Source organism: Manduca sexta, chromosome 14 (genome assembly GCF_014839805.1).
Source record: "Manduca sexta isolate Smith_Timp_Sample1 chromosome 14, JHU_Msex_v1.0, whole genome shotgun sequence".
Taxonomy (NCBI): domain Eukaryota; kingdom Metazoa; phylum Arthropoda; class Insecta; order Lepidoptera; family Sphingidae; genus Manduca; species Manduca sexta.
The window spans coordinates 7,780,299-7,796,647 of record NC_051128.1 but is presented as its reverse complement, the minus strand read 5'-3'; the positions used below and the strand labels follow the sequence as shown (position 1 = coordinate 7,796,647).

Genomic DNA, 16,349 nt, shown 5'->3' with positions numbered 1-16,349 from the left:
TAAAGCTGAAGAGTTTGTTTGTTTGTTTGTTTGTTTGAACGCGCTAATCTCAGGAACTACTGGTCCAAACTGAAAAATTCTTTTTGCGTTGGATAGCCCTATGTTCGTGGAGTGCTATAGGCTATATATCATCACGCTATACCCAATAGGAGCGGAGCAGTAATGCCTAATCTCAGGAACTATCGGTCCGAACTGAAAAATCTTTTGCGTTGGATAGCCCTTTGTTCGTGGAGTGCTATAGGCTATATATCATCACGCTATACCCAATAGGAGCGGAGCAGTAATGGCTAATCTCAGGAACTACCGGTCCAAACTGAAAAATTCTTTTTGCGTTGGATAGCCCTATGTTCGTAGAGTGCTATAGGCTATATATCATCACGCTATACCCAATAGGAGCGGAGCAGTAATGCCTAATCTCAGGAACTATCGGTCCGAACTGAAAAAATCTTTTGCGTTGGATAGCCCTTTGTTCGTGGAGTGCTATAGGCTATATATCATCACGCTATACCCAATAGGAGCGGAGCAGTAATGGCTAATCTCAGGAACTACCGGTCCAAACTGAAAAATTCTTTTTGCGTTGGATAGCCCTATGTTCGTAGAGTGCTATAGGCTATATATCATCACGCTATACCCAATAGGAGCGGAGCAGTAATGCCTAATCTCAGGAACTATCGGTCCGAACTGAAAAATTCTTTTTGCGTTGGATAGCCATTTGTTCGTGGAGTGCTATAGGTTATATATCATCACGCTATACCCAATAGGAGCGGAGCAGTAATGGCTAATCTCAGGAACTACCGGTCCAAACTGAATAATTCTTTTTGTGTTGGATAGCCCTTTGTTCCTGGAATGCTATAGGCTATATATATCATCACGCTATGCCCAATAGGAGCGGAGCAGTAATCGCTAATCTCAGGAACTACCGGTTCGAACTGAAAAAAATATTTTTGTGTTGGATAGCCCATTGTTCCTGGAGTGCTATAGGTTATATATCGTCACGCTATGATCAATAGGAGCGGAGCAGTAATGAAACATGATGCAAAAACGGGGACAATTTATTAGTTTTGAGAGCTTCTGTTGCGTGCGCTGCGTAAACGGTTAAAGTTATGCAACAATAATGTATGACGGGATTGTTCCTCTTAAAAGTTCTAAAAATATATCATAAAACAAAGTCCCCGCTGCATCTGTCTGCCTGAACGTGTTAAACTCAAAAACTACCCAACGTATTAGGATAAAATTTGGTATGGAGACAGTTTGAGACCCTGGGAAGAACATAGGCTCCCGGAAAATATAGTGACTTTTATAACGGAAAACTTTAGCCCGAAAAACTTTTATAACGCGGGCGGAGCCGCGGGCAAAAGCTAGTAAAATATAAACATTGATGTGACATTAGATACGTCATCCATCCCCAAGAAGAAAGATATAATATACGTATAGTCAGATAAATAGGATATTTTGGACTCTTACCTTTACGACTATCAAAGCTGTCCTTCGATTATAACGTCCGTAATTGTAAAAATATGGATAGGCCCCGTAGACGGAAAAGGGCTAACAGGGCTAATAGGGCTGACCCGAACTATAAATACCTTCAACTGAATTCATTGTATCTATACTAATATATAAAGCTGAAGAATTTGTTTGATGTAAAACGCGCTAAACTGATGAACTACTAAACCGATTTTGATTTTTTTTAATTTATAGGATGCCACATTAGGTGCTCCTGCGTGCTATAGGATACTTTTTTATGCCGGGAAATTATTTATCCCAGAAAAACTTATTCACGCGGGCGGAGCCTCCGGCAAAAGCCAATTTGTGATAAAACTGAAATATTGTCAGGCTTCAAAGAATTGAATAAGACTTTTAAATGATAATATATTTTTGTTTTAGCAGCAGTACAAAACTAGCGTGTAGATAAGTATATTTTAAAGTACAAATTTTCTTTATTCTTTCTATTACGACTTTTAATTATATAAAATACGTATTCATTGCGTGTTTTTCGTACGTCCGCAGCTCAAATGATGTCCTTGTTTTATTTATCACCCGGACTAATCTACAATGGAAGTCAACCTCGTACCAAATTGGTGTAACTTGAGAAAACAAGTAATGTTTGTATTCATGCTTGGGCTATGAACTAAGAGGGTCTGGGATCGATTCGAAAACAATTACATTTTCTGTGAATTTTGGATTAAAAGCCATATCTGAGCTGGAGAGAATAATTCGTGCTTCATATGGTAATACATCGGTAACTCTATAACATGATAAGGAAATAACTTCAGCGCAGTCATTTGTTAGGCTAATCGAAACAGGTTCGAGCTAGTAAAAAGAAGTAATCTAATTTCCAATTTGCGTTTATCATCATCTATTTATAACGAAAACAGCGTGCGCATTGATGCATCTCGATAGATTAGTTGCACACTACCATAATACTATTGGCCAATAGGTTTCTAAATAATAAATATCGATCATCAACAGTAAAGTTATGTATTTGTTTGTTGACCATAATCCATGTAAATTAGACGTTGACTTTGATATTTGCTTGGCAATCATAATCAAACTGCTTGAACGTGTCTTACCTGTACAGTACATATTATGTATGTTAAATATTCCAGTATCTGATAAAATTATCATTTTCCTGTCCCCACCATATACCTGCGTTTGCCAAATACTTGTTCGTAACATTGCAGTTTAGCCAACTGTTTTACAATTAATGTTATAAAACTGTTTCGTCCCGTGTAAATTGATCGCGTGCTTATGGTTTGGCATTATCAGTGAAATGCTAAAAAACAAACAGATAATAGCATTCCTTTGATGATTAAAGTAATTTTGATTAAAATATGGCATCATCACTTAATTTGAATTATTTCCTTAAAAACATTAATTGAACTGCATAATCTATTTTTGTAATGCCATTGAGATTTTTTTTTTAAAACGAGTTATTATATACGAAACTATATGTTACCATGGGGCGTTTAATATGCCGCCTAAGTCAGCCAGGTTATAAAATATTCAATTGAGGTGCATTTTGATGACGGATTGTGTATAAACATCATAATTTTAAATAAATTGATTAATACAATTTCAAATGTACGAAGTTATAAAACTAAAGAAATCGGTTATATTATTGAATATACTCATTTGTTTACTGAAATTCCGAAACATCTTTAATTAACGAACCATTCATTACACGTCAGAACATAAAGCGATAGGGAACACTATTTGTTTGTGATGCTATTAGAAAAGTAGCGAAAGGTTATTTCAATATAGATAGTGGCATAAACACTGCATTCAAGGATGTTCTTTTCTATTAGCTCTGCATGTCGTTTGATAAATTATGTGTTGTCTAAAGTAAAATACGCAGTAAAATACATGGTTTTTTGATATATTTTAAACAACTTAGAGATAGGATATAGGTATTCAATATTAAAATATACTTTATAATGTCTTTTATAAAAAAATATCTTTGACATAAGTAAAATATACTTATTATGTTTTATTCAGAATACTAAGTCAGCGATGGACACCATCGTTTTGTGGATTCCATATTCTATAGTTAAGCAAATTCTTATATTTTTTAAATATTCCGCTCTTAGCATATTTTTTTACATAACATGTTTTTGTGACAACTATATCTATTGTCGCCTTTTCGAAAGTACCTAAAATATTACGTCATTGAATAATTAATAAAATTATTTTTAAACCTAATACTACAGGTAGACGCATGATTCAGACTTTAGGAGAAAATCATGATTACAACATTCCAACTGAGGAAACCCACAAAATTAACTTTACACGCTGTCACTTCGCTGTTGGTTTACGGAATATTTAATTTAGCATGTACTTGACCTTCTTGACAGTCTTAGAGCTGTCAATTCGATCAGATAATTTAAAAAAATATAGTAGACCCCTGACATAGACCAGATTACGAATAATCGTCGAGTAGCCAATTATTGTCGTTCTGGTTATTGTAAAATCTTATTTTGGTAACAGCCATCATATACCTGCAGATACACTATTTTAAGAGCTAGAGTTAGACCATTAAACTCATCTGATGGTTCTAGTCAGATCTTTTCTATAAGCACGGGATATCTTGAAACTTGAGTAAGCCTATCTGGTCATTAATATAGTCTACACATACTTACTATTTAAAGTCAGATTTGAGCACCATATTCCGGTTCATAGAAGAAATTTTCAATTAACTGTTTGAAGAAATCCTTTTAATAGAATCCTCATTATTGTCGATATAAAAACCTACCATGTGACATGTTTTCTTTTTGAATATTGGAGCAGGGCCAGGTAAAATATAAAAAAAATCTTAATAATGGCTTCAAATATAGCTTGTTTACTGTAAATATACCAGTGTTGGCGTATACTAATAAATGACCCTGAGAATTTGCACTTACGCGTATGATTTCATATTATCTTTATTGTCTAAGCTTCTTTATAATTTTGTTAATTGAGATTATGCATAGTACATAGTATAGACTTTATTTATAAATATCACCAGTAAAATTGCTAAGTAATCATAAAATATATTTTCACACAAAATTAGTATTCTTAAACATATAATAATTATTTGCATTATGGTTTATAAGAAAATACCCTTTTCTTAGCTTTTAGTTGTAAAAAGTCTTCACTATCTAACACACTGTAATAGGTCTAACACGCTACTTATGTAAGCATGCACGCGAACGTATTACTGTATTCTTTAAACGCTAGCTACAGTGTATTTTTAGAGTGTATAGAAATTTAAATGAGTATGAAACAAACGTCGCACTTTAACGACCTCATAAAAAATATTATAAGTAACTTATTATTGTAGTTTTGAACTTCGTTTTCAAATTCATTTCTCAAATAACAGTACTATATATGTGATATCTTTATATTATGATTTATTTTGTGATTATGACCGAATGTAGCGGCAGTGGACAATTATTACATTTCAATTTATAGTATAGGGAATAGCCCTATTATTATAAGATTTTAATTTAGAGAAATAAATGATATTAATGAACATGGACTTCGTCGCCAGAGAACATTACCCATGCTAATAAATAGTCATTGTTCCATAGTCATAAGACCTGATTCTCGTACTAAAGTCCCGTGATCATGTGCTCATTCCACAACACAGCTGTAGTATTTCTGTATGCACTAATATTAGAATTTTTAGCTCAATGGACGATTGCCAAGTCTTTAAACTCACGTGCTCTGATTTAATTTATGGTGTTACATTTTAAATGTGTATTAATAGTTCAATTATTAAAACAAAAGTGAAATCTTGGAATGTCATAAAACTTCGTAATCAATTATTTTACATTTGAAAAACACTGCGTTTTTAAATATTTTAGCAAATATATTTTTAAAGAAGACAGGGGATAAACTAGGCAAGGGTCTTACCTCTTACCTAGCTATGAACCCCCAAATGTCAAAAGAATTGTGGGTTAAAACAATGGCAATTGACACATAACGGTTTTTTGTGATTAGCTCTAATTTTACTTACTGATAATAAAACTTAAGGTTATAGCTTAAGGTCCATTTTTCATACATTTTGTTTCACCTTTAATCTGGGTAACTAAACAAGTATTGACAAGTAAAGAATTTAAATTCACGTCTAGTTATGATATTTCGCAGCTTAATATTAAATTTTAAAGGCAGAAATATCCATGATTATTAATTATTTTTACGTTTTTCTTTCAACTGCGAGAACTAATCACTAACTAGACGTGAATTTAAATTCTTTACTTGCCAATACTTGTTTAGTTACCCAGATTAAAGGTGAAACACAATGTATGAAAAATGGACCTTAAGCTATAACCTTAAATAATAACTTTATATCTGTTTTCTTTTTTGGACAGTATAAAAATGTAGTTACTGCTCGAAATAGACTGTCAAGTTAAATGACAAAGTTTTTTTTAGTTATAATAATTGTATTAATATTTATTTAGATATCGAAAAAAAATATATATGTGGTTATATTAAATTTAAATTCTAGTATCCTAATCTTAGGCTACTTATAATTTTCTCAGACCATCCACAGTCCACGCATTGGTAAAGGTAGCAGGAACACCCTGTATACAGGCAGCTTTTGACAGGTCCAAATGGAAATCTTTAATAGAAGCCTATGTACAGCAGATCCACACGTCATTTTCTCAAAGTAGCCTTATGGTCAATTCGTTCAGTTGGTACAATATTTGTTTTTAGGCCTGAATCCGCGGAGACATCCGAGTTCGCGGTGGAGTGCGGCGACGTAATACTGGTGGCGACCGACGGCGTGTTCGACAACGTGCCCGAGCCGGTGCTGGTGGCGGAGATGCGGCGCGCGCAGGGGCTCGCCGGCGACTCGCAGCGGCTGCAGGCCGTCGCCAACTCCATCGCGTGGATGGCCAGAAACCTCTCCTTCGACGGCTGTTACATGTCACCCTTCGCTAAGAGTGCACGTCAGAACGGCATTGACGCGATCGGTGCGTACCTATATCAAAATATTTTTTTCTTATCTTACTAATTTTTCTTACTCATGTTATTTATGCGAATATTTGTGATAATGTTTGATGTTTAAAATAAACTCAGAAGAAGCTGAATGTATTTGGAACCTAGATAGACTATGTACATAATATATTATGCTACTTTTTATCACGATAATTTTCCGCCGTGGGAAATTTCAAATTTTTAGAATGTGATTTTTAAGGACAATACAGTGATTTAAGGAATTTTTTGGCGAAAAAGGCTATTACCGGGGGCAAACCCGCGAGTAACACCAAGCTATTCATAAAGGTGTCACCAATCAAACGATACATGTATCAAGATATTGAAATCGGGTTAAAAATATATTTGACTGCGAACTTGAGTCTTAAACGCAGCAATGAATAAGGAAATTATGTTAAGTAAAAAACTATTATGGTAATATTTAACATAAATTATCGGTATTGTCTATTCAAGACCAAGTCACAGAGAGCAGTATATTTTATAAATAGTGGGAAATTGCATTGTTGTGATGGTAGGTAAAGATTTTAATTGTTCCATTTTCTAAAACTTTTATGAGTCTTTATGAAATCGTATTATTTTCAATAATAAACATCGGCAGTTACAAATACTGGTTGCGATGCCACTCCGCCAATGACGCGACTTTCAGGTCATCATTGTATTATTACTTGTTATTTGTTGTTTTTGTTAAAATAACTGTTTGTTTGCAGGTGGAAAGCCGGACGACATAACGGTGCTACTCGCGATCGTAGCGCTATGAAGATGTCCTAATTGTGATTTGTGTAGATATATTTTAGGCTCGTTTTTGTTCATTATATTGACGAAATTAGTTAGTGACAACGCCGACACCAAAAACTTACAAAATACGGACATTTTTGCTTGGTTAATTATTAATATCAAACATTTTGTTTGTCAATTTACATAAAGAGGATGTCCCATCTCCGTGAGCGTTTAAATTGCACAGGTTGAATATGGTCAATATACATCACATATTTATTAGCATTTTATAATAACGTTCATATTCAGCTTTCAACTCAGGGGAAGGGAAAGGTGGGAGCGAAAATTTAATATAGGTAGTCTCAATAACTCAACACATTACACAACCATACATACAAGTATTTCTGTTGAATACAGGGGGGAGGCATTTGTCCTTCCCTGTCCACCTGGGTACGCCTACGTATGTAAGTAAAGACCAAACATATTATAACGGTGTACAAAATAAAATATCAAATCAATCGTTCGATTGATAGTGCTGTGATATTATTGAAATGGGGCGTCATCTTTACGTTTACTCGTCCGGTGGATTAGCGCGCACTACGAACTAATTTCTGCACGATATCTTTGATTATATACATTCGAGATGGACTAGTACCGACAAAAATGACGTAAGCTCTATCTATAATGTATGTAACCATAGTGTCTCGATTTTATTATCGCAGTGTGCTCTTCCTGATATTAGCAAAAGAGAATTGTTTATTCAATTTAAATCACGCTGTAATTATAAAATGATCTGATTCTCTTTTTTCTTAATTTACTGTGATTTAGTTGATAATGCTTATAGAGCATGTTAGGGGTTTCTCTAAATGACGAATTGTCTAATGAGCAAACATTGCTCACTTATGAGTTTATACGTATGTTCTACAGATGCAAAATAATTCATCTCGTATGAATTCTTTCTTGTGAACTACTTTGCCCGTTTAAAACATTCAAACGGTGGTATTCCCATTAGTTGGGTTCTTATCCATTATGTTATGGAAGATGATTATTTTAATTATTGTCTCACCCAAACACGAAAAATATCAAACGTAGAAACTACTCGCCTAGTCTTGATTGATGTCTGATCAAATGGTTCTATATTCTAGCATCTGATAAAGACTAAAATTATGCAATAAAATTTGCGGCACAAAATAAGTTTTGCATCATTGTTATTAACGTGTATCAAAGGTAGCCAAATTAAGTAATGTATTTCAAGATACAAATATATTAAAATAATATCGGTATAAATACCTACTTAATCTTTGCCAATATTTCCTGCAGTTGCTGCCGTATTGACCTAAATCGCAGATAATACACTTCAAAATAAGTCATTATATTCATTACTTTTGAAACACACGATACTGTGTTTGCAAAAAAAATATGATCGAGTGTATTTTTAATCTTAGTATTTTAAATGATAGAGGCCTTGTGCCCTAATAATGCCCTAAAATTTACCGTTCATTGCCTAGATAGCATACGGTATCGCACACATACACTTTCACGTGTGAAATAGTGGAAATATGGAATGCTATGTAAACCGCTGAGATCGCGGCACCGTATGTTTTAGGATAGTCTAAAAGATAATATTGCATCCACGATTTCTGAACCCTGGTGACTGGGTGTTCACGAGTGGTGGGCATGTTGATTTGCCATCAGGTGACACACATCGTGTGCAGCTTTTCGATATTTAAAAAAATAACGTTTGATTGAAGACTGATTATAGTTTTTATTGTTCTTGTTATTATTGTAGTACTAATGAATGTCGTTTTGCAAACACATTCATCATAAAAACTTGTCAATTGTAATGGATGGTCTTTGAGATCAATAATATAAAAGTTTAACTAATGTCTCTTCTTCTGTCTGTCCTACTCTAAAGTGGGGTCGGCCCCCAATAAATATAACAAAAATAAATCAATACATCTAGCAGTCTGATTTATAGTTCGCACTGAGATACAATTGTGCCTGAGTAGGAACTTTTTTCGAACTCACAACTCTCACCACACTGGCCTGCAACAAATATTATTTCGGGATGACACAAACATTGACCTCCATGCGGCGATCGAACCCGTGTCCTCTTGTTGAAGCGTAACAAGAACAAGGTCATCGTCCGCTATGCCCCAGAGGCCATGTTAGAAAACGATGAAAACCCAAAAGCTAAATGTCTTAGCCCAAATTTAAACACTAAATGAAGCTAGCTATTGGGACATTAGTACTAAATAACAATCACTGATTTTCACTTTTCATAGCTGCTATTTAGCGCTAAAAGGTTCTATAAGATTTTTTTTAATTTCATTTTGTGATGTAGTTTCTATATAAATTAAGTAATTATATGATTGTGATCGTTAAATTTATTTTTCGTGGATACTAACGTATGTGTATGTATTCAATATTTTTTCTATGTTCTGTAATGTAATTTATTTGTATTGACATTAACACATTTTTGTGATTTGTGGAATGTATGAAAGCTCACTGTCGAACGGCTTTCGATGTTGCATTATGCTGTGAAGTTTCTCCGATCCGATAACTTGCGTGAAACACTAGAATAAACAATTCCAAATATTAATTTATTTGTTTTATTTAAGTCTGCTATATCAAACTAGTTTTCTATAAGTAAATAAAAACATGAAAATGACGTCAACACCTGAAGGATCTCAAAAAGTATCGGGAAATGCTGTGATGATCATTTACCCAAAAAAATGATGCTAGCCAATATATCCACAAATACGATTTTATGTTCTTACCTTTGGGGCTATTTAGACAAGACAATCTTCGTTATACACATATTGCTGGTGATTGATAAAATAAAATAACATTGGCATTGAATATTTTTCTTATGGCTAAATTCACACATTACATTAAATGTACTAGACATGAAACCTCCTACTTCCAAAAATACCATTACGCAATATTGATATCTTAAATATGTAGTTTGGCTTTAAATATTATCACTCGCCGTTTTGGTAGCATAAATGTTTATCTATTTTCATTTTCTTGGTTGTTGGGTTGGTAAGGTCGGCGCCAGTCGAATCCACCTGGTCGTATGTTGTCCAATTCAGGAAGCGGCACATATTCTGGCTCCTCCGGCAGCGGATCAAAAAGCCTTTTCCTAGAAATTGAATAAATGGAAATTAAATAAACAGACATAGTATGTATTAACATTGGATTTATCATTTTTCTGGTATATTTTATTGACGTCTCTAGTCATTCATTCGCTTTCGTTAAGTATCATAGAGATTTCAATTGTACAATAATAAAGTCTGTTATACTCGGTGTTGTCTTGCATCTCCGCCATATTTACGGAGGTTGGTATAATCCACTTATAGAACTCGAATCAATAGAAAAATATGTACCAAAAATTACACTTTTAAAAAATAATTATTGATTAAAAATAAAACCACCCGTGTAATGGCTATCACCCCGACTCGCCCCGTGTGGCATTGATGATTTAAGCGCCACACAACACACACACACACACACAAAGTGCTTTGACGCGCTCTGCGGCCGCGCGTGCTAGCCGTGTCGATGGCAAAGAGCTGGTGTCGTCCGTGTGTGCGTGAACTATTCGCATTACCGTGGGGTCCTATTACTCCTATTCTGCCATGTACGTGGAGGTTAATTCTAAATCATCGTAAAATAATTTAATCAAATATTCAGATTCCAGTTTGAGGTAGGATTTTTATTGTATTATTAGATGATTATGTGTACCCATTACAATAGACTCTTCAAATATGGCGGGGATGCAAAACAACAGCTTTTATACGTACTTCTTCATTTCTTTCAATATTGATGATTGATGAATTTATATAGTCGAAAAATTCAATTTTATAGTTTCTAGTCTTAATTTTCATGGACTTCATTAAATTAACAATATCCATTTTAATTAACTCCAAATAGTGATGCCATTGGACTTAATTGATGACATTTGTTTAAATACTTTTGTATATTACTTGATTAACTCGGTGTCTAGTCTAGTCTATGACAGTAATCTTGATTTACACTTTGGGTCACTGAGTCTATGGAGTTAGATGTTACACTTAGGAAAGCTTGCACATTTTTTATGCTACCGAAACAGACCCCAGAGGATTATCAAAATACTAGCTTTTGCCCGCGGCTCCGCCCGCGTTATAAAGTTTTTCAGGCTAAAGTTTTCGGTTATAAAAGTAGTAGTTTCCCGGGAGCCTATGTTCTTCCCAGGGTCTCAAACTGTCTTCATACCATATTTCATCATAATGCGTTGTGTAGTTTTTGAGTTTAACACGTTCAGGCAGACGGATGCAGTGGGGGACTTTGTTTTATAATAATATTTTTTAGAACTTTTTAAGAGGAACAATCCCGTCATACATCATTTTTGCATAACTTTAACCGTTTACGCAGCGCACGCAACGGAAGCTCTCAAAACTAATAAATTGTCCCCGTTTTTGCAACATGTTTCATTACTGCTCCGCTCCTATTGGTCATAGCGTGATGATATATAGCCCATAGCACTTCACAAATAAAGGGCTATGCAAAACAAAACGAATTTTTCAGTTCATACTGGTAGTTCCTGAGATTAGCCATTACTGCTCCGCTCCTATTGGGTATAGCGTGATGATATATAACTTAGAGCACTCTACAAACAAAGGGCTATCCAACGCAAAAATATTTTTTCAGTTTGGACCGGTAGTTCCTGAGATTAGCCATTACTGCTCCGCTCCTATTGGGTATAGCGTGATGATATGTAGCCTATAGCACTCTACGAACAAAGGGCTATCCAACACAAAAAGAATTTTTCAGTTTGGACCGGTAGTTCCTGAGATTAGCTATTACTGCTCCGCTCCTATTGGGTATAGCGTGATGATATATAGCCTATAGCACTCCACGAACAAAGGGCTATCCAACGCAAAAAGAATTTTTCAGTTTGGACCGGTAGTTCCTGAGATTAGCGCGTTCAAACAAACAAACGAACAAACTCTTCAGCTTTATATAATAGTATAGATGCGTAGTACAAAGATGAGGACTGTTCTATCTATATTTGACGTAATATCGTAATAATATAATATTTTATTTTCAGTTTTGATAATTGTTGATCATCCATATTCTGAACCTGAAGACATTAGGTGTTGGTAACTTTACCATGAATTATGATATTATTCATTTGTGTTCATTTTGAGGCCCGATGAAATATTTTTTTCTTTTATTATTATTTTATAACATTATGAAAATGCATAATCCTGTATACAAATTATAAATTATAACAAAAATTTGAATACTAAACTTACAGGAATGCAGGTGTCTTCAGAAATTTTTGTCCTCGTCTTTGCCTTGGTAGCACATCTTCCAGGAAAAAGTATACATGTCCAATAGCCATTCCAACTAAATCCACTGATATAGCATTGCCTAGCAAGACCGAAAATCCGAGTAACACCCAAGGGAGGTAAGGTGCCTGAAAAATGTATGTTATGATAATTATTTATCTAGGAATTAAGTAAAATGCAAACTAACGAGGAACTGTTGATGTAGGTTGGTGCTAAAGTGAGATATAAATTGAAATACAGGTCAATGGCAAGATCTTATGCTGTCCCATGGGATTGTTCAGCTACTAAAATATTACTGTAGTAATAATCATGAAATACACTGACATCCACATATTAAATAATTAACATGTGGACACCTCGCAACTGAATACAGTGTGTAAATATTAAAAAAAGCCTTTATTCTTTCTTTGCTGTTCAAGCTTTTGCCATACCAAATTTCATTACAATCAGTTGTATTTATCTGTGAAAATGCAATAGACATTTCACAGTGAATTTTGCATTTATCATATTATAGTAAGGACTAGTGTGGTTATCAATCTAAGTAATCCAACAAATTATTTGCGTACAGAATAATGTATGCATAAATAGCAGTTCTATTATAATAATTTGGTAAAATCTAACAGCTCCTACTAGGAATACAAGTAGCAGTTTCAATGTCTCCTACATTTGAAAGGGCATGTGTTGCACAAAAAATATTTTTATGTGGCATAAAAAGTGATGAAACAACTGTACAGTTTAAATTGAGTTCTTATTAGAGTAAAAATCTTTAAGCTTTTACCACACACAAAGTAGTATTTGTAGCCAAGTGTGTGTCAGATAGTATTAAAACCGTACAGTTACCTGAAAATTCATCAACCCAAAGAAGTTCATCCTCACAAAGACATTCCTGCGCGACCAGACATAAACAATCATGATGGTAAATGCTTGTCCTAAAAATAATAAATTAACAAAGAAAGCGCATAACTGTTATCATCATTAAGGAAATCAATTTTGTATTTGGCATGACACACTAAACTTGTTGCCAATATTTATTATGTCACTAATAAATAATGTTGTCACAATGATCTAATAAACAACAGATATTTTTACAATTATTGATTGTAAGAATAAAACCAGGAGACCAAGTTTTATTAAATAATTATGCATATTATTTAAATTGAAATTTCATGGATGCTCTTGACTGCATTATATTATTGTCGAAATTTAAAAATGTTAAACAAACCAGTTTTATAAAAAGGATACAATCATTAATACTCCACCAAACATGAACATAACAACAAAATCAGCCGTCCGCCCCCTGAATGAGCCTTCTTCAAGCATCCTACAGTATCTGTAGGTAAATATCATATTGAAAAAGAAATTGAACCCTAAATTTCCAAAGAATAGGAATGTGGTAATCAGCCTCCATAGTTGGTATTTGTGCAGTATTAGATTAGGATTGAAATATAGTTGAAGTGGTGACGCTAAGTCCAGTTGCTGTAAAGAAATTTATGACTTTACAATACGGTAGAATACAAACGGAAACTTTAATTTAAATATGTATAAGCAATGGGACTACAATAGGGAAGACACTCTCATAATGGGCAAAATATTTAGATATATAAACAGATAAACATTTACTAATTGTGAAAGTTAGAAAAGCACTGCTTCCAATAGCTTAAGGATTCAATAAGACTAATACAGGTGTAAAATCTAGAGAAATAATACTTACGACTGCTAGAGTGGTGACCACACAAGCGGTGGTATAAGCTCTTGTTACGGGAGGTATGAGCATATACTCCTGTAAAAGTGTTTGATATGCCATATTTACGACAAACTCCTTCCTCTAGCAGCACATTTATAACAGAAAAAGAATTAAGTTATTAGAAAAAATGTTCGACTCGACATGATTGGGCCACATCAGATTCATAAACAAGTGTCAGTTGTCATTTGTCACAATTGCCTACAGTTGTTCTGAGGCCTACAGTCTGCACCAAAGATAATTATAATATATATGGAAAGTCTGCACTCTAGATTGATTACAGAATTACAGACTATAATTTGTCAACTCTCTTGACTTATTATCAAAGAGCATTACAATGATTACAATACTATGAAAAGTGAAAACTCAATATGTAATATGTATTGATATGTATGTGTATATTTTATTTTTATAATACCTAATGGGAAACCAGAATAAGAATTACGTAAATAAATAACGCCTTACCTATGTAAATAAATAAGGAACTAAGAAAACAAAAACATATCAATATATCTTACAGTTTGTTCGCGGCTTCGCCTGCCTGAAAGTTTTCCAGGATATAAGTCCCATTATGTATGTTCCCGAGATAGAAAGTAGAGCTATGTCCTTCCCTGTGTCTCTAATTATTTAGATACCAAATGTCATCGAAATCCGTTGCGTAGTTTTTGGGTTTATTAGGTTCAGCAGGCAGACAGATATGAAATATGATGGGGACTTTGTTTTATAATATAGTTTTTAAAACTTTTTAGGAGGAACAATTTCGTTATACATGTATGTCGCGTAACTTTAACCGTTTGTACGCAGCGCACACAACAGAAGTTCTCAAAGGGAATAAATTTTCACGTTTTTGCAACATTTTTCGTTGATGCTGCGCTCCTATTAGTTTTAGCGTGATGCTATGTAGTCTATAGCCTTCCTTGATAAGTGGGCTATCAAACACTCAAGTAATTTTTATTCGAACCACTAGTTGTTAATATTAGCGTGTTAAAACAAACAAACTCGCCAGATGATATAAATATATAAAATATACTTAGGTACTTATTCATATTTTTTCTGGCAGTACTATTCATACATGTATTATAATACTCTTTGCTAAAACGTAGTGATTATATTCTCTTTGCTCTTTGCAGTAGGTATTACATTCAAAGCAAAGATTAATGTAGGTATCTGCTTTCTTTTTTCAAAAGTAGGTATTCGACCATATTACCAATGAAAGGTTTTTTTTGGATATTGAACCCTGCCGTCGAACCTTCGAATGGGATGCTGGAATTCCCCGGCATAGCAACTGCAAGGCCCTGGAGGAAGGTTGAGAGGGGATAGCTGGGAATAAAGTGTTGGGGAAGAATAAGGAACCCCCTTAGGGTGGGAGGAAGGGAGAAGGCCAACATTAGGGTGCCCGCTGAGTTATTGTAGGTATGGGTCAAGAGGGGCATCTAAAGCTTGGGAGCCCTGTATCATTGATACGATTGATATGGCGGTAGCAACGCCCCTGCTCGCAACGTACTTTAATGTGACCGCCGACAAAGTACCACGCCTTGGGTACTTGCGCAAGAGCTATTTTGCCCACCTCGACTGTTCGCGGCGGCAGCATAGTTAATATGTGCCCTAGCACATATTAACTATGCGGTATGTGGCATATGCCCTATGTAGTACATGAGATAAAATATCTTAATATTGATCATGCTTTATTTTATGATGTGCAACCTGTTATTGGTTTCTTGTGCGCTCAGTCTCCACACCGAATGCACGCCGATGCATAGGAGGACATTTATCACGGCTCTAGGCACACAGTTAAGTGTGTATATCCCATGGTTACCAATTCACATTGAGGCCTATGAAGGCTCGCGAACGTTTTGGAGGGGCCTAACAGAATTTTATATAGGCCCCCCCTATGACAAGCTACGCCACTGGTTGCAATTTATCCTTCTAGGTAATATTATTTGTGCTTAGGTGACTTTTTGAAATTGATATGTAATTTGCCTATACCGCATTAGTTCCACAGGTGTATTAGACGTCACTACCAAACCTAATAAGTAATAATTAGAAAAAGGATCACTATTCACTATCCACCTCCATATTTACTG

General features: G+C 34.6%; 3 protein-coding genes across 5 annotated transcripts in view; 1 reads left to right on the top strand and 2 right to left on the bottom strand.

The window, feature by feature from the left end:
* The window catches only part of LOC115456105 (calcium-binding protein E63-1), a 58,147-nt gene that overhangs the window by 14,427 nt on the left and 27,371 nt on the right, over positions 1-16,349 (bottom strand). The window lies entirely within an intron of this gene.
* Positions 6,101-9,793, top strand: LOC119189261 (protein phosphatase PTC7 homolog). The gene is made up of 2 exons (XM_037438415.1): positions 6,101-6,455; positions 7,185-9,793. The coding sequence occupies exons 1-2, from the start codon at positions 6,116-6,118 to the stop codon at positions 7,232-7,234; spliced, it is 390 nt and encodes a 129-aa protein (XP_037294312.1). The 5' UTR covers positions 6,101-6,115; the 3' UTR covers positions 7,235-9,793.
* LOC115456112 (derlin-2) lies at positions 10,043-14,486 on the bottom strand. Its single transcript, XM_030185007.2, has 5 exons — positions 14,236-14,486; positions 13,767-14,000; positions 13,365-13,487; positions 12,489-12,652; positions 10,043-10,336 (listed from the first exon to the last, which is right to left on the bottom strand). The coding sequence occupies exons 1-5, from the start codon at positions 14,326-14,328 to the stop codon at positions 10,204-10,206; spliced, it is 747 nt and encodes a 248-aa protein (XP_030040867.1). The 5' UTR covers positions 14,329-14,486; the 3' UTR covers positions 10,043-10,203.